Here is an 18,831-nt window from a genome sequence, read left to right as displayed (position 1 = left end):
AATTTCATGAAAGGCCTTTCTGCATTTTTTTCATTCATCGTGCTTTTATGTCTTTAAAGCGTGTGTGAGCAGGAGGTCATCGCAGCGAGAGATGTGGCCGAAGATTGTGGAGGTGAGGAGATCATTCAGAGGGATGTAGGACCAAGAGAAAAGGAAGGTGAGGAGAGATCGACGGGGAGATCAGGGGTCAGGGACAGGTAAGAGGGCATGGCGGCTGACCCGAATAATAATACACACAATTCCCACGGTAAACGATCTCCTCCGAAAGACTCCAAGAAACTCAACATACTTTCAAAAACTAAGCAGAATTTAAAAATGTGTGTTTAATGAGCTGAAAAACAGATGCATTTTGCGTCTGATTTTATTTGATATTTAAGTTGAATTAACTCAACGCAACACAACCAGGTAATTTACTTTTACAGTGCATCGTCTCTTACCAGCTGCAGATGTGAATATTACACAATTACACTTATCATCCATGTCTGGAGACTCCTAAAAAACAGATGTTGGCCTTCTGTCATCCCAAACCTTCACATTATAATCTCACCTTGTTATGTGCCATGAACCGATTTGCAAGAACCCCCATTTAAAAGCGATTCAAAGGCAAGAACATGGAGTGTAAATCTATTTCAAAAGACTTACATTAATGTTTCTGACACATAACAGCTGAAGAAATTATTTGTGTGTTTTGTATGTTACAGCAAGACCCTTTACAACAATTGTCTATACATACATCTAGTGCATACATTGGTATGTGTATGTGTGTGTGTGTGTGTGAAAGAGATTTATTTATTTTGGTCTGTAAATGAATCTGGTTGATCAAACTGTTACTTGCATATCTTGCATGCCACATTTGTCTTTGCGGTGGTGTTCGCAGAGGCCGTTGGGGGGGAGGACGAAGAGGCCTGAACTGGCTGGATGAGAAAATAGTAAATGGAAAATTCCTGTGTGAAGTGCAGTGGTTTGTGATCAGGTGTGGACTGCAGGGACATCAGACGGACAGGGTGGGACAAAAGTGAAGGGGAGGGGCGGAGTCAAAGGCTAGACAGCTGCCCCAGATATACCACGTGACCCCGATTGAAGGTTGTGGCTGTAAACCCAGTTTGTTTCCTATCTGATTAAAGCTTGTATTGCTAGCTTTATGCGTATGAAAATAGTTTGATTTATATAATAGATCATAGATAGTGGTGTTGTGAGTATCAAGTTGCTATAAGCTGATTCTTGGTGGTTTCTGTGTTGTTTTTAAAATAAACTATTACAAGAAAACTCATCTATTTCAGTATCTGTCTTCATGTATCCCCCCCATATGTACTGTATTCAGTCTGGGATTGCATTTGGTATGCTGTCCTGGTGGGACGAGTCAAGTGGTTTCTGAGCTGCTAACGTGTTAATGTGTTGGCAACGTGAAGGGATGTTTCATGTGCTAATTTTACCAGACGAAAGGTATAGTTGGGCCACATGCTGAAAAAAGAAACAAACTGTATGCACCAGCATTCTTCAAAAGCACACAATAAAGACCGTTAAGTGTCTCAATGGAGCAATAATAACTGAATGTCAATATGAAATGCTGGAGTTAAATGTGCACTCATTTGAGCTGTTAATGGACAGCGTGTGTGTGGTTGTGTGTATGTGTGATATGAATGCGATGAAGTGTTTGTGTTGGATGATGACAACACGAGTCTGTATGACCGTTGACAAGACCTTAAAACTTCAGACTGGACCGGTTATATAATGTTGATGTCTTCCCTTTCGGATATAAGCTCATGTCATCTTTTGAGCAAAAAACCTTATTGGTGATTCTTATGATTTGAACTAGTAGTATTAGCATGAAGCTTTTCTTCGTCAAATTAAAGTTCTTGTGGTTTAACTAACATGCAGGAAGCAATTTTGTCGTCATGTAGAAAGCCACAATTAAGGTATGTTCACGCCATCTCTAAATTACCGTAATTACGAGATTCACGTGTTTGTAGGATGCGTAATTACAACTTGTAAACTCATGCGGAAACACTCAACTGCGTTGCACAAACTGGATCCACTGTTCCTTTTATGTCGGGGAAGCTGAATAAGGTTATATTTTCCTCACAACCTAAAACACACTTCGTTGGTGACTTTGTGATCTAAAAACAAAACAACAAATCTTTCTCGAGCAAGTTTTGTGCAGCGCAGCCAACGACCTCCCTGACCCTAACAAAGGGGCATGCTCTTGCTCTCGTTCTGGTTGATGCATGCACGCGCTCCTCCGGGAGAAGTGCCCATGCAAGGAATTCTGCCCTTCATGATGTCATACAGGGCGATTTTCGAAAAATTATTTTGAAACTTATTTGAACCCTGACAGAGTGTATTTGGCACAGAAATACTCCATCATACACTCACCTAAAGGATTATTAGGAACACCTGTTCAATTTCTCATTAATGCAATTATCTAAGACAATCTCCTGAACTTCAAACTGAATGTCAGAATGGGAAAGAAATGTGATTTAAGCAATTTTGAGCGTGACCATGGTTGTTGGTGCCAGACGGGCCGGTCTGAGTATTTCACGATCTGCTCAGTTACTGGGATTTTCACACACAACCATTTCTAGGGTTTACAAAGAATGGTGTGAAAAGGTAAAAACATCCTGTATGCGGCAGTCCTGTGGGCGAAAATGCCTTGTTGATGCTAGAGGTCATAGGAGAATGGACCGACTGATTCAAGCTGATAGAAGAGCAAATTTGACTGAAATATCCACTTGTTACAACCGAGGTATGCAGCAAAGCATTTGTGAAGCCACAACACGCACAACCTTGAGGCGGATGGGCTACAACAGCAGAAGACCCCACCGGGTACCACTCATCTCCACTACAAATAGGAAAAAAGCTACAATTTGCCAGAGCTCACCAAAATTGGACAGTTGAAGACTGGAAAAAATGTTGCCTGGTCTGATGAGTCTCGATTTCTGTTGAGACATTCAGATTTGTCCACGATTGTGAACACGGTTTTGCATAGCCTACCGAGAAGGTGAAATACGGCTCTGTGTAGTAAATGTCGCTCCATTTAAAGCAGGGCGATTTACTACTAATCACGAAAACCGGATTTACTGATGATATACGCACGAGAATTGCAGGCAATTTATCCGCCCCCTTAATGTGATCCCATGCTGGTGGTCATCAGTATACCAGCATCCCATGCTTGTGATACCAGCAAGACCATCATATGTTGTGGTTTGATGCCTGTATGCTGGTGACCACCAGCTAAACCAGCACCAAACCAGCATGGACCAGCATGGGAAGGTTAGTTGCATGTAATTATGCATAATTAAACATTACTACTATAGTAAGTACCAGCCCAGTCACACGAATTTACGTACTTATTGTCACGTAATTTATTTATTCTTTTTCGTGATACTGTTTCCGTGTTTTTTCGTGATCGTATCACGAATTTCTGTTTCTGTGTCATTGTCACGTATTGGTTACCGTAACTCAACTGTTTTGTCCTATTTTCTTACCATTTTCGCTTCGGTTCAGGGTTAGATTTACATAAAATGACATCCTCACCCAAACCCAACTCTAACCCTAACGCCAGACGACAATGGTTTAAAATTTAGAAAATATAAAAAATAAATCAAAAAAAAAAAGGAAAAACCAATACTTAATGTCACATCCTAATGCAAACACCAAATCTAACCCTAAACTGAAGCGAAAATGGTTTACCAATACGTGATAATGACACATAAACAGAAATTCGTGATACGATCACTAAAAACCGTGTAAATTCATGACAGTATAGATACATAATTTTGTGAGACTAGGTAGTAAGTACATGTAACCTGTGTTCCAAAGACACTGTAAAATAAGTGTTACCCAAAAATCAAATAAAGTTTGAATTATTTTGTATGAAACAAACAAACGCATTCATTACATATAGAGTTTCAAGAAATTATCATATAAGCATATTATAAATTAGCATTTTAAACTACATTTTACATTTCTTTTGATCATCTCAGTCGTTGACCCAAAAGCATCTTTTGATGCTTGAATTGACATAAAATCTATAATTGACATCAAATCTATAATTCATCAGCAATGACCAAACAGCTTTGACCGTCTGCTCCTTCAGTTTCCCCCTGTTGGTCACTCCAGGCCAGTGATATAAGGCTTTGACCGGAGCCCCGGCCGGCTTCAGCCACACATGGTCCTTCTTTCCGTCTGTTCACCGCACACTGACATTTTGCCTCTTAAAAATAACACAGATGTTTGAGTGCTCTTGGACAAAGCAGGCCAGGCACCGCATGTCAACCCCCTCCTCACTGTCCAGCAGGCGGCTATTTTAACTGCCGCTGCGAGAATGACTGGACTCTGAGTAACATGACTGGATTTGGCCTCAGAGATGTTGGAGGGCGAGTGGCAGTGAAGCGGTCAGCAGCTGTCTACAACTATTGGGTGTTAATTGAGCAACACAAACTGAATTATCCACATACGAGCTGGTCTGAGTTGGTCCCTAAAGTTGCCACAAACTTTTTTATATCGTATAACTAGGTAAATATACTGAATGATGATAATTAGGGACATAATACAGGTAAAATTGCATTTATGGATCTGTTATGTACAGCCCAGTCTCACGAAATTTCGTTATATAGTCACATAATTTTTTTATTATTTTTCGTGATATTATAACGAATTTCCGTGTTTTTTCGTGATCGTATAACGAATTCCTGTTTTCTTACCATTGTCGGTTCGGTTTAGGGTTGGATTTACATAAAATGACATCCCTACCCAAACCCAACTCTAACCCTAATGCCAGGCGACATATAAAAAAATAAATCAGGAAAAATAATATAAACTAATGTATAAAGTGACATTCTAATGCAAGCACCAAATTTAACCCTAAACCGGAGCGACAATGGATAAAAAAGCAGTCCTAAAATTTATTTTCCTAAAAAGCAGTTGAGTAACCAATACGTGATAATCACACAAAAACAGGAATTTGTTATACGATTATGAAAAATGCGGAAATTCGTGATAATATCACGAAAAAAGAATCCAAAAATTACGTGACTATATCACGAAACCTTGTGAGACTGGGTAGCAGCTGTAATATTATAAGTCATGAGAAAAACAAATATATTTATACATGTGTGTAACCAATCTGATGAGAAAGGGTACCTCATTGCATTGGATCAATTGTTTTTATAGCAGTTATTAAAGGGACAGTTCCCTAATAAATGACAATTTTGTTATCATTTACTCATCCTTGAGTTGTCCCAAACTTGTATAAACGTCTTTGTTTTGCTGAATAGAAATGAACATATTTTGAAAAATGTTTGTGACAAAGCAGATCTGGGGCATCATCAGTAGAAAAAAAAAATGGAAGTGAATGGTCCCAAATCTGTTAGGTTATAAACATTTTCAAAATATCTTAATTTGTGTTCAGCATAAAAAAATAATTTTTACAAGTTTGAGACAACTCAAGGATGAGTAAATGATAACAGCACAGTGAACTAAAACTTTAATTATTTGTTGTCTTATCAATGCTTAAAGGGCAAGTTCAGCCAAAACTGTGGCCATGATGTACTTATGTTGCTCTGTATTACTTTATTTCACAAAATGAGACATTTTCGAGCTTATACGTCCCACAGAAGAAAGGTGCTGCCATAAACCAAACCCTAACCCCAAGCCTTATAGTACATGTTGTTAATTCATATCATGTAAATGTGTAATTACACTGTAATAGCGACGTTGTAAAATAAAGTGTAACCAAAAAGAGTAAATATTTCTACATTATATATATTATAATTCATATTACACATTTGTGTTATACTTTAGCATAATTTAAATGATCAGTATTTAATTATAAATACCCTTAATAAGACTGAACGGTCATGTGACTGGACCCTCTGAAGCCAAATCAAAGCCTCTATTTCACTAAAAAGGGTCACATGACCATCACCCTGGAAAATCATTGTATTTTAAGTGAATATTATTTACCTATTACCTAGGATATCAGCTGCTGATCTGAGTACAATTCACATTGTGTCTTACTAATTTCTAGTGTTGTGTGTTTGTTGTGAGGGTGAGGGGCTATAGGTCTCATTACAGATCAAGGGGGAGGTGGAACTAGTTCAAATTTATTGCCTGTGTCAGCTGTGTCAAATTTGGCAAGCTCAAATGGTCAGCTTGCAAATGGCTGGGGTAAAACTAGGGGTCAGCGGACTACATAATAATTAGCCCTTAATCCACCCCATATACTTCATTAGTAGAGAATTTCAATTTAATGGGATAATTTCATAATTATGTACGACAGAGGTAACCATTGCTCAGGTGGACGATAGTCTCATTCAGTGCTATCCTAAGCATATAAGAGATGAGGTGATTGGACCAGGTGCTATGAAGAAGACTTTACCTGACCCTCACGTATCCACAATGTTAATGTTTTTCATAGAGATAAAAAGGGGACCACCCACTTTCTGATGCTTTGTCTCTATTTTTGTGGGGTCAGAATAGAGTAGCCAGTTGTTCTTTATGGTCCGTTTTTTTACGATGTGGTTTAAGCTGTTAGTGAGACCACCATTCGACCTTTCACTTGTACTCACAGTACAGTAACACACAGCTAAAGGCGGCTAAAGTTGAAATTAATTCCCCAGGTAGATTTAATTTAGGTTTTGAATCGTGTAACAAACATTATCTTTTATGATACAGTTCTTTTTGGTGGCAGATCAAGGATCTAAGGATCTGGACTGGGACACTAAAGGTAATAGGTTTATATACATATAGAGGTCACCTCACGCATCATTGTGCACTTAAAGAAAACTTTTTACCTTAAAATAAGTTCAGCCAGCACACGAAAAGCATAGGTCTGATGCAATAGGTTCAGGATTGTGTTTGCAGCGCAAAAAGTTATGGGTTCCCTGCATAGGAAACACACATACTGCTAAAATGCATACATTGCAATGCACTGTAAGTCGCTTTGGATAAAAACATCTGCTGAATGCGTAAATGTAAAACTGTTTAACTGTTTGAAACACAACAGGAGATGTTTACAGAATGTCTAAGCTTCTGTCGCTAATATTTAATAAGTTACCATATTCTTTGTTATTTACTGTAAAGCATGGGTCTTCAATGGGGGTCCGGGGACCCTTCGGGGTCTGGGGTGGTACAGTATTACTGGGGCCCTTCCAAATATTGTTTGAATGCATAATTATTATAATTTTATTATTATTAAATAAATTAAATGTTAAAAATGCATTAATAAGTCAATAATTAAGAAATAAAAACTATGGAAATTCTAAGCATAACGTTCCCATGATAGAATCTATTCAGTTAAATTGAAATGTTATGTTAAATGCAAAAAAGTTTTTAAGGGGTACTTGGCCTAAAAAGGTTAAATACCTCTGCTGCTGTTAAGCTCCAGAAACTAAAACGCATAATGAAAGTTGTACATACAAGTCCTATGAAGTCCATAATAAAGTTTTGTGTGAACTTGACATCACTGACATCAAACCTGGCATGACTTTTTAGAGCTTGTCAATAAAATAAACATGTACTTTCATTCTGTGTAAAATAGGAGCTTAAACATTCTTCATATTTCTTTTCTTGATCAAAAAACGCAAAATTTGATTAATTTATTTGTGTCCATGGCACAGAACTGTCTTTTTCGTGGCACTCACACAAATTTCTATAAATAGTTTTTCGTGTCCGTTGCATGACTTTCTTTTTCATTTCATTTTATGTATTGTTTTCTCATAGTTTTTTTCATTTTCTTACCATTGTCGCTTGGGGTTGGGTTTGCATCACTTTCTGTTAAATTTTTAGACATCCTGACCCAAAACCCAACTCTAATCCCAACTCCAGTCAAGAATAGTTTAAAAAGCAGAAGAAAACATGTAAAAACCAATACATAAAAGTACATCCTAACCCAAACCCCAAATCTAACCCCAACCCCAAGCAACAATGCTTTAAAAATAGGGGGGGAAATGAGAAAACAATACATAAAATCACTCGAAAAAGAAAATCGTGCCACGGACACGAAAAACTATTAATAGAAATTTGTGCGGGTGACACAAAAAAGATATTTGTGCTCAAGGCACAAAAAAGCTGAATTTCGTGACTTGGACACAAATAAATTAATCACATTTTTCGCGACTACTTTCTGTGAGATCATGTTGATATCATTATTCAACAAATTAAAGCTGCAAAAAGCACATACTTCTATTATTAAAGTAATCCAAATGACTCCAGGGGGGTTATTATAGTCATGTGACCATTTACGTCCTGCCGCCATTTTGAGTACCTACTGAGTACCAGTAGGCTACTGACAAGCATTGGCTAGCTTGCTACGATTTACGGATTTCTTATCTTTTACTGTTTATGACTCTTATGGATACAGGAAAGGACTACGAAAGACAACATTTAGCACCTCGACTGTCATGAAAAGAAACGCTACTTTAAAAAAATATATCTTGGTTAGAGTGTGATGCCTACTCGATCCCTGATGCGTTCTTCCAGCCGCTGTCCGCTGCTACCGCACTAACACTATTTTTACAACACTAAGATGGCACGACACAACATGAAACTTTGCTCGAAGTATCACCTGGATCTCTACACATGAACGCGAGCATTGAGCACATTGTTTGTGTACACAGAGTTTACTAAAAAGAAAGGTTTTGAACAACTGACTTTGGTTGTTTTGGTGTCCACTCGTCATCTTTGCCAGACGTAAAGAATCGATTTGCGAATGCGAATGAATGAATCTCATATGAGGCTCATTTTTCAACTAGAAGGTCAATATTGTTTTTCACTTACGACAAAACAACGAATTATCCGTGCATTTCTATGGAACTATGCTTTAGGAGCTATCAATCTTTACTTTACTTCCTCCTTACGTTGCATTCGAAGATCGATATAACCTGACTGGGAAGATGGCGCGTGAGCGGATGCCAAAAAAACCAAAGTCAGTTGTTCAAAACTCTTCTTTTTAGTAAACTCTGTGTACACAAACAATGTTCTCAATGCTCGAGTTCACGTGTAGAGGTGATACTTCGAGCAAAGTATCATGTTGTGTTGAGCCTTCTTAGTGTTGTAAAAATAGCGATTTTGATGCTCACAACATATTGAAGGCATAGCTTCTAGTTCTTTTGCAACCACTTCAGGTACTCAAAATGGCGGAAGACAAGTGAGTGACGTCAGCTGATATTCATGTATATGAGGAGCTCAGATGCAAAAGCACTAAACACCACCTCCGTCAAAAATAAGATCATGATATCAACCGAATGCTCTCGGTACGTATTATACATTCATCGAGTACTTTCACTTCAAATCCGCTTAATCCCAGCCTCAGTTCATTCAGAAAAACTGATTTGTTGGCAGAATCTATTAAGAGTCTGAAAAAGTCTTCATTCACAAGACGCACTTAGAGGGTTTTGCATCTGAGCTCTTCATATGTCCACTGAAGCGAAACAATACGTTTGTGAGAGAAACCGATAGAGGTTAGTGTGGGAAGTTCAAATATGATGGCATGCCGATAATGCTGGTTCCCACGAGTATCGTGACTAGTCTTATGCGTGTTTCATCACGAGACACTTTGGTGAAAAATTCCTTCCTGACAACAAAAGCGGACAGTTGGCCAGTTTAAGGACATGCATGGTGGCTATAAACTGTTTGTGAAGATTCTTCTTGTATGGAAAAACTTGAATAATGACATAATTTTCAGATTTCTCTTGTATTAGCCAGTGTAAAAGGACATGAGCAAACAAAGGGGTTTGGTTTGTGCGTTATATGAGGCGTCAACTAGTAATCACTCAATGAATAGATTATTACTGTGATAAGTTTTATAGCTGGTTCAGTTTTGAGTGCGCTTACGTTGGACCCCAGCTATTCAAGACATAGCAAAGTTAGAAATGAATGGCTCTAGACGTCTGCACGCTGTCAACACGTCATCACTTTGACATTGAAGCTCTGAACCCAAACAAGAATCCATGTCCACTTGTCATCTGTGTTTTTTCGACAGCATCTGAGATACTTTATTTAAAAGGGATACCGGCTGGTATATTCTGGGCCAGGGGAAACTGCTACCTAGGTTGTTGTTGCTAGGTGCCTGAGCGAGACTATTTCCATCTCCGAGTTAGTCCCTGTAAAGCCGTTTGAGACGTGAATAAATAAGATCGCGTTTCAGAGCCTCAGATCTCACCGCTGCTGCGTAAACCCAAAGGGGGAGAGGTGGACGTAGGGTAGACATGTGGTGTTTCATTAGGACACATCACATCTCTCTTTCTATCAGCCGCCCGCTCCCAAAAAACCATGGCCGACACCCCTGGTATCCTGCTGGGGCCGACGGAATTCCGGTCTGGTGAGAAGATCCACCGCTTAAGCCCTCTGATGCTTGGTGCACATTCATACACATACAGATTACCTCTGTGGGTCTTCGGCAGGCATTTGCAAAAGCTGCTTCGACTATATGTGCCTTCCAGGGTGTGACTGCTTACATGTACAGCATATGTCAGAGAACATACCGAGGATCAAATCACAGTTTAATAAATGTAATCTTACTCTAATTCTCTACCACTGGGCTTGTAGGTTGTCTCTTAATGGGGTGAGGAATTCACGTAATTCTTCTTGACTATTAAGGGCAGCACATGTACTGTTCACAATGTACAGCACAGTCAGGTGCTTTTTACCCAAAATTTTACTGTAACTATGAGTTGTCCTACACAGAATCTGCAACATACCTGTCATACTGAGGTTACTTTTCTATATACAGTACATATTCAGTCCAATTCCAATTCGTTTCTATAGCGCTTCTCACAATTTTGCATTGTAGCTTTAAAGTAAATTAAAAAAATTCTGTAGAAATTACAGTGTTACTTGCAGCTGGATGCCGGTAACTTACCGCAGATTTAAATTTAAGTTATTTACTGGCAAGAGTTTGTTCAAAGTTAAATAAATATTAAATATTAACAAGTTTTTATCTTTACAGAATAAAACTATACAATAACAGCCACAGGCAAAGCATTCTGGGAAACCTTTTTCTGTTTTTTGCTTCAGATTTTGTTTCCCAGAATGCTTTGCTTTGCTTGTTTTTGTAGTTTGACTCTGTAAAGACAAAGACTTGTAAATGTTTAATGTTCATTTAACTTCGAACAAAATGTTGCCAGTAAATAACATACATTTAAATCTACGGTAAGTTACCGGCAACCAGCTGCAAGTAACTGTAATTTCTACGTAATTTTTTACAGGCACAGTATATTTACATTTAGCAGATGCATTTTTCCTTTAAAAAGGTACTAATATTTACCTTTGAGATACCAATATGTAACTTTGCGGTACTATGCACCCCAAAGGTTTAGTTTTTGAAAAGGTACCGCCCCAGCGACAGCTTTTGTACCTTTTTCTGACAGTCAAATTTATATCAAATTTTCCATAAGATTTATTAGCAGTACTGTAAAAATAGCTGTAAGGGATTGTAATTGGAACGTTAATATCTCGGCTTGCAGTACTTGCATCTCAGTTTAAAACGTAAAACTGTAAAAAAATTGCTGTAGTTATGCACTCATTTCTGGGAACCAGAAATCCTCATCAACATTTTTTAGTTTTTTCCTTCAGATTTTGGCTGTTATTTTATATGTTTATTTATTTTTGTAAATATAAAGTCTTGTTAATGTTTAATGTTCATTTAACTTTGAACAGAAATATATCTACAGTAAGTTACCGGCAAACAGCTGCCAATAATACTGTAATTTCTACAGAAATGTTTAACAGTGTATCATCCTTATTTTTTTTCACCAATATTAGTGCAGAAGTCATAATAAGGAAGAACCCTGTCTGGTGGTGCTCTCATATACACCAGCAGTTTACATTTAACGCCAGTGATTTTACTGTGTAGACTCAATTCCCAGTTACACATCAGTTAAAATTTGGGCTATGAGAATATGTTTCGATCCTGAGGTTACATCCACATCAAACACACACCTGTCTCATTCGTCTTTATCGGCAATAACTTTTCACACCCTCCTATCTGTCTATCGTTAGCAAAATACAAACTGATGGGTGGAGAACACATCGCAGTAAATGTCGATAGTCACGTCCACATCTGACACTAAGATAGATGGACTGCTAACAACTCATAGTAGTAATAGTAAAGCAATTCAACAAATTGGTTCATACGTGAAGAAGATATCAATTATGGAATTAATATAATCTAAGAATCTATAAAAACAACTATTTTAAGCAATTCTGCAAGTAATGGCCCTTAATTGATAGGATGAAACCCAAAATAGACTGTAGGTCTGGTAAAAAGTCACAGAAAACAGGTGAAAAACAATGCTAAATGGAAATCATAAAATGCTAATCACATTACATTTAGGGGGGAGCAAAATAAATAGGCTTACCAACTTTAAAAAGAGAGTAACACTTCACACATCTTTTGTTGTTGACATCAAAGGCTGTGTCCTCCAATCACAGCCTGTATTATTTTTGGCAAAAAATTTTTATTTTTGCAATTTGTCACTTAGTAGCAGTTAGGTGCCAATGTGAGCGAGTTGAATGACATGCTTTCATTGTTAAAAACTATAAACAATACTAATCACTGCATTAAATAAGAGATAGACATCACCCAGGTAATGGAATTGATCCCAGGGAATACACATACTGATAATAGAGATGCACGGATATATCGGCCAATAATCGGTAACGGCCGATAAAACCAATTTTTCACAGCCGATAGCCTAGTTTTAAAAACTGATAGTTATGGCCGATATATCCTTTCAATCAAATGAATTTAAGCTTTGTGTATAGACAATGTAAAGAAATATTAATGTTCATTATATGAATAACATTTTATAGTTTGAATAACCACCAAACTATCGGTATCAGTCTGAATAATCAGCTATCGATGGAAAAAAGTCATATCTGATACTATATATCACTGCACTATAAGTCGCTTTGGTTAAAAGTGCCTGCCAAATGCATACATGTAAATGCCAAAGAACAGAAAACTTCACAAGAATTTCATTTGGGGGGCGGGGGGTCATGTCACAGCTCTGGTACCGTCACACTTGCAGGATAGTAGTATTTGCTACGACTTAACTATGCGTCAGAAAGGGCGCATCCTGTTGACGTTATATCGTTAGTGCTTGATGTTGATTCCGCAGGAGCTAACAAAAGCCTGCTGGAGTCCTGTGATTAAAAGCCACCATTGTTTTCTCATTAGGGCTTCCAGGTTAGCAAAAGGTGTGAGCCGCGGCCCCTTCATGGGGATAGACCAACATTAAGATGGGCCCTAACAAACATCAAGCGGCACACCCCTTTCTAAAGGGACCTCAAAGCTTTAAATACAGAGGATAATCTGAAGACATCAGAGTTCATTTAGAAAGATTAATCATCTATCAGAGAGCAGCAGAATTAGGCTTTGGATGAATCCAGGAACTCGCAATGACATCAGGGGTGTCATAATAACCACAGACTCGCGCCATCATTGTTGTTTTTCTTGACCTAAATGAGACATCTCCACTGTAGCTGTATTGAATTGCTGGTCCAAACTTATATTTGCCACATGACCATGTGGTGAAGTTACCAATATTTTTGGGGTTTGATTCATACATTTAGCTAGACACGTGTAACAAGGTGTTTTTTCAAGTGCCAGAGTGTCTGAAAAGGTGAAAGACTCATGGGAGGGATCTTGACGTCTATCATTTTGGCGCAGTGAGGGATCCAGACGCGCAGAGCGCACTGTGACAGCGCCGACGCAACATCACGAGCGCAGTGCGCCCACAGCAACACTAAAATGCATCAGCGCTTTTTAACGATTTAGAAACCATCCTGCGTGTGTATAAAACATATGATGGAACTCCATAATTTCCTGGACTACACGTGGATACGTTTTTCCCAAATCGGATTTATCTGTGTGTATGTGTTTGCGGAGACGCGCGTCTGAGGGGCTTTTGGAGATCTTCTGCAGACTCTTTATTAGCGTATGGATTTGACTCGGCTCATTTAATCGGATCACGGCGAAGTGGATTATCATTCAGGAAAAACCTGGATACATTATTCAATTTTCTTCCCACAATGTATGGAATAAATCAGCGCTGTTTGTACATGTGAGTAAATAACATTTAATTCTAATGTAGGTATTTTTTTGTGTTATAGCATATCTTTTAGCCTATGATAATAATGTTTGACAATTTACTGACTAACTTATTTATTTTATTTATTGTAGATCTTTTCATTTCTTCGTGGTGTGGTGTCATGCACAGGTAAATATTTTTTATTATTTGGTGGATTTAAAGGGTACGTGAAACGTAGATCTATTTTGCGCGTAATGCGCAACATTGCAGAAGAATCACAAAGATTTTTTTCTAGATCAGATTATACTCAAAGTATATCTAGAAGTAGATTTACAGACAGACAAGTCTTCTGACTTGGTTATTATAGCTGATAGGGTTAGTGCTCTGGCTGGCAAAACGCAAGTTTTTCTATCCCAGCAACAGAGAGAGAAATATATGTGATCTTATTTTCCCTTTGCATCGAAAAGGGGGAGAAGAATCACCCTTCTCCTAATTTTAAGCAGTATGTGAGGGAACAGGGCTCACTGACGGACCAGCTGAGCCGGCGGCAGGTTCGAGTCTATCAGCTGTACAGCCGGACCAGCGGTCGACACGTGCAGATCCAGGGCAAGAGGGTCACCGCTACGGCAGAGGACGGCAACACTTTCGGTGAGTCTGTAATTCATTTACAGTAATTCACTCACGACAGGTTTCGGTGGAGATAGATAGGGCTGTTTTCACATTAAAGGGGTCTGATTGGTTTATTGGTTGAAACAGGACGCGCGCACTGTTTGCTGATGCTTCAAAAGACATTGCTTTGCCTAATCGTTGGCTTTTGTGTAAGTTAGGATGTGTTAATTTGCTAGGGGAAATGGGACTGATTTGGCTAGCCAGGATTTATGGGCAGCCAAATACACATGAAGAATCAGCTTTGAAAACCAATGCATTAACTGTTTAAGTTTTACTGTTGGTGGAAGAAAATAATACAAAAACTATAAAATTGCAATCAATTTTGACAAAAATAATTTGTTTTGGTTTTTTTTTTTTTGGGGGGGGGGGGTTTAAAAATTCATAATGATTTTGTTTGATAGGTGTAACATAAATAAAGTCAAACAATTAGTTTTTCTATTAAACATGATAACACTCATGACTTTTTAAAGGTCAGGCCAGGTAGTTTTTTAACAATTGCACCTTTACAGTATTTTAGTGTATTTTAATTACATTACATGTATTTAATTAGCTTACATACATGCAGCCTGCAATATATTTTGGTTTGGTGCCAACTCTTTTGCTTTTTGCATTACAGCAAGACTTTATGTGGAGACAGACACGTTTGGAAGTCGTGTGAGGATCAAAGGAGCAGAAAGTGGCAGATACCTCTGTATGAACCGCAGGGGGAAACTGGTAGGCAAGGTATGTACCCATCATAACTAAACTCTCACTTTGAGATTTCTATTGTAGATTAACAACATAGAAGTTAAAGGGATAGTTCACCCAAAATGAACTAAAATGTGTGATTATTTACTCACCCTCATGTTGTTACAAACCTGTATTAATTTCTTTGTTCTGCTGAACACAAAGACATTTTGAGCAATGTTCCTAACCAAAAAGTGTTGGGGCACCATTGACTTCCATTGTACTTTTTTCTTACTATGGAAGCCATTGGTGCTCTTGCTTTCTGCTGGATTACAAATATCCTCATTTGTGTTCAACGGAGCAAAGAAATTTTAAAAAGTTTGGTACAACTTGAGGGGAAAGTTTTAAAGATTAATTATGGCACCTTTTATTGTTAATAAATACATTATAAAACCTTTTATAAAAACAGTTAACTCAAAACATTTAATTAATCTGGTTGCATTAGGCCATTTAAGTTTTTAAAACACATAAATTTAAGTACTGTGAACTTGAGTCATGTACAATCATACACTTATATTTAAGTAGTGTGAACTTAAATTTAAGTGCATAACTGCATATGACTCAATTTGTTTAAGTTCACAGTACTCAAATGTATGTGTTTTAAAACTAATGCAATCAGTTTACTTAAATGGTTTGAGTTCAGTTAACTTTTAGGTTTTACAGGCTTAAACATTTACATACACAGGCATGGAAGAAGATATAAGAAAATAAATTAATACAGAAGAATGAGACAAAGAAAGAATAAAACAATAACAGAATCTAAGCAAAAATAATTCGGTTTATTAATGTTGAAAACAAAAAGTTACACTGTAAAAAATACTTTGCTGCCTTAAAATTTTTCATCAACTGATTTACAAATCATGTCAACAGAGATGAGTTGAAAAAAGTCCACTTAATTTTTATAACCTGTAGTTATAACAACTCATCTCTAGTCAATATAAATAATAGTAAGTTGAAATGACTTGTAAATCCGAGTTGATTCAACAAACAATTTTAAGGCAGCAAAGTATTTTTTACAGTGTAGATGTAAGAACAACACTGTAAAAAAGTATTTTTGCATTTAAATAAAAAAAATAATTAATCAACTTGGATTTACAAGTCATTTCAACTATCTTGACAAGAGTTGCTGTAGCTTAGAAAATAAAGTTGACACAACTAAAGTAAATGTAACTTGATTTAATAAGTTACAGCAACTCATAACTTGTCAAGATAGTGGACATAACTTGTAAATCCTAGTTGATTAAACTTAAAATTGTAAGTGCAAAACTATTTTTTTCCATATTGTTTTCCATTCCATCATATACATTTTTGATTTGATCCTTTACCATATGTGATGATGATGTGTTTTATTATGTACGTGTGCAAGTGATAGTTGGTGACACAGATCAACAACTAAAATCAGGCTGCTGTGAAACAATGTAAATGGTAAAATTTTTAGAAGAAGATCACTATTGTCTGTCGGGCATGCCCCTTATGCTCGGGCAGATATCAGGCCACTTCTTCCTTCACAGACGTGGAAAAGTCTTCAGCACTGTGTTCTTATGACACAGATGCTGGGACAACTATATGGAGACATTGCTGGCTGGCCCTAAACCGTGTTGAAAGATGAGGGCAGTGGTGAAGAATAAATAATGACAGGCGTCTGGCGTTACAGCCTGACTGATAACACCGCTCGAGCCATTTTAAAAGTGTTTTGAATTCCTTGTGGAAATGTGGAAGCACTTGAATTCAGAGGCTGTAGTTTAAAGGCGCATTATTAGTCGAGTAAATTAAATAGTGCTTGTGACAAATATGATTTAAATGGTATATCTTCTGGGCATGTCTGTTAATGTTTAGATAAACTGGGTCACCCTATTATAGTGACTGTGATGTTAAGATCATATGACCAACAATGACCTGTGTTATAAGAAAGCCTAAAACAATTGCTTGATAAAGTTGGTTGCAAGATTCAGAGAAACAAACGTTAAATATTTTGAATGCCTTGAACACGTTATGAAGATCATTATATGATATTAAATATTCTCACATGCTTTTACCTACTGTTGAGTTGTATTGTAGTAACATTACAAAGACTGTAGTCACAGAAAAATAGAAACAGCGCCATCTTCAGTTTTTGTGTGGAAGGGCTGCAAAAGCTGTGTCCTAACTACTATGTGCACTACTCAACTGTCTATGAATGTAGTGAATTTCTGTGAATGAATTTTACAGAATATTTTGTAGATATTCTGGAAAATGTAACCAAACGAACCAGAAGCATCATTGACTTCTACTATGGAAGTCAATGGTGCTTTAGATCGGTTTGTTTACAAACATTCCTCAAAATATCTTCCTTTGTGTTCATCAGAACAAAGAAATTTATACATGTTTGTAAATGTAAATTATTTTTGGGTGAACTATCCATTTAATGTCTTAATTTAAAAAATGTGTGATTTAACTGTTATAAGCAAGATCTGTGTCTGTAACCTGCTCTCTGTATTACAGCCTAATGGCAGGGGAAGGGACTGCATCTTCACAGAGATCGTACTGGAGAACAACTACACTGCCTTTCAGAACGCTAAATATGAAGGCTGGTACGTGGCCTTCAGCAGAAAAGGTCGGCCCATTAAGGCTTCCAGAACCAGGGAGAACCAGCGAGAAGTTCACTTCATCAAGCGCCTCCACAAAGGTCCACTTCCTTTCCCGAACTCGGACCAACCCAAACACTTTGAGTTCATTAGCTTTCCGCCAACCCGAAGGGCGAAGCGCAACAGAAAATCCCACGCTGCTTCCTAACACACAAACTCCTAGAACTTTCTTTTATTAATAAAAAAGGCAGCTTTATTTTTATATATTTTCGTACTTAACGGACTTGAAAAAGCCAACAACACTGAATGGATGCTCATTATAAAGGGGTGACCTGTAAATATGGTAAGATAGTAAAAGAGAATGTATATATTTAATTAAGATGGTATTTCTATGTGTGTTGCGTGAGCATTTTGTAAAGACTCTTCAAGACATTTTGCTCAATATTAAACACAGTTGAAGCAAATCACCTTTGAGAGGAATATAAATATGAAATCAACATCAGTTCCAACCAAAGACGTTTGACTTTACCTCATGTGTCTTGAATGAATAGGAAATAAATACAAAAGAGTCTGTGAATGATTCTCATTGCTGTAAAGATCACCTCATCAATATATCATCATCATCATCCGTCTATGAATGTTGGTGTATGAATGTAGTGAATTTCAGTGTATGAATTTTAAGGAACGTAACCAAGCCAATCAGAAGCACCATTTACTTCCATAATATTTTTTCCCTACTATGACTACTTTGTGACTTATTCATTAATGAATATTATTTAATCTTATTATACCTCCCTACTAACAATATTTACATTTATTACAAGGGCATTCCAAGGTAC

At 37.4% G+C, this 18,831-nt stretch overlaps 1 protein-coding gene across 1 annotated transcript; it reads left to right on the top strand.

The window, feature by feature from the left end:
* The first annotated feature begins 12,878 nt into the window (after nt 1–12,878).
* fgf17 (fibroblast growth factor 17) lies at nt 12,879–18,551 on the top strand. The gene is made up of 5 exons (XM_055169004.2): nt 12,879–14,066; nt 14,186–14,222; nt 14,501–14,681; nt 15,319–15,425; nt 17,910–18,551. The coding sequence occupies exons 1-5, from the start codon at nt 14,035–14,037 to the stop codon at nt 18,198–18,200; spliced, it is 648 nt and encodes a 215-aa protein (XP_055024979.1). The 5' UTR covers nt 12,879–14,034; the 3' UTR covers nt 18,201–18,551.
* The last annotated feature ends 280 nt before the right edge of the window (nt 18,552–18,831 follow it).

Source organism: Misgurnus anguillicaudatus, chromosome 5 (assembly GCF_027580225.2).
Source record: "Misgurnus anguillicaudatus chromosome 5, ASM2758022v2, whole genome shotgun sequence".
Taxonomy (NCBI): Eukaryota; Metazoa; Chordata; class Actinopteri; order Cypriniformes; family Cobitidae; genus Misgurnus; species Misgurnus anguillicaudatus.
This window is presented reverse-complemented; position numbering and strand designations above follow the sequence as displayed.

Excerpts from the sequence above, each read along its gene's own strand:
- fgf17 (XM_055169004.2), top strand. The coding sequence starts at position 14,035 with ATGTATGGAATAAATCAGCGCTGTTTGTACAT. Across the intron at positions 14,067-14,185 it reads AATCAGCGCTGTTTGTACAT|ATCTTTTCATTTCTTCGTGG; the intron begins GTGAGTAAATAA and ends TATTTATTGTAG. Across the intron at positions 14,223-14,500 it reads TGGTGTGGTGTCATGCACAG|GGGGAGAAGAATCACCCTTC; the intron begins GTAAATATTTTT and ends TGCATCGAAAAG.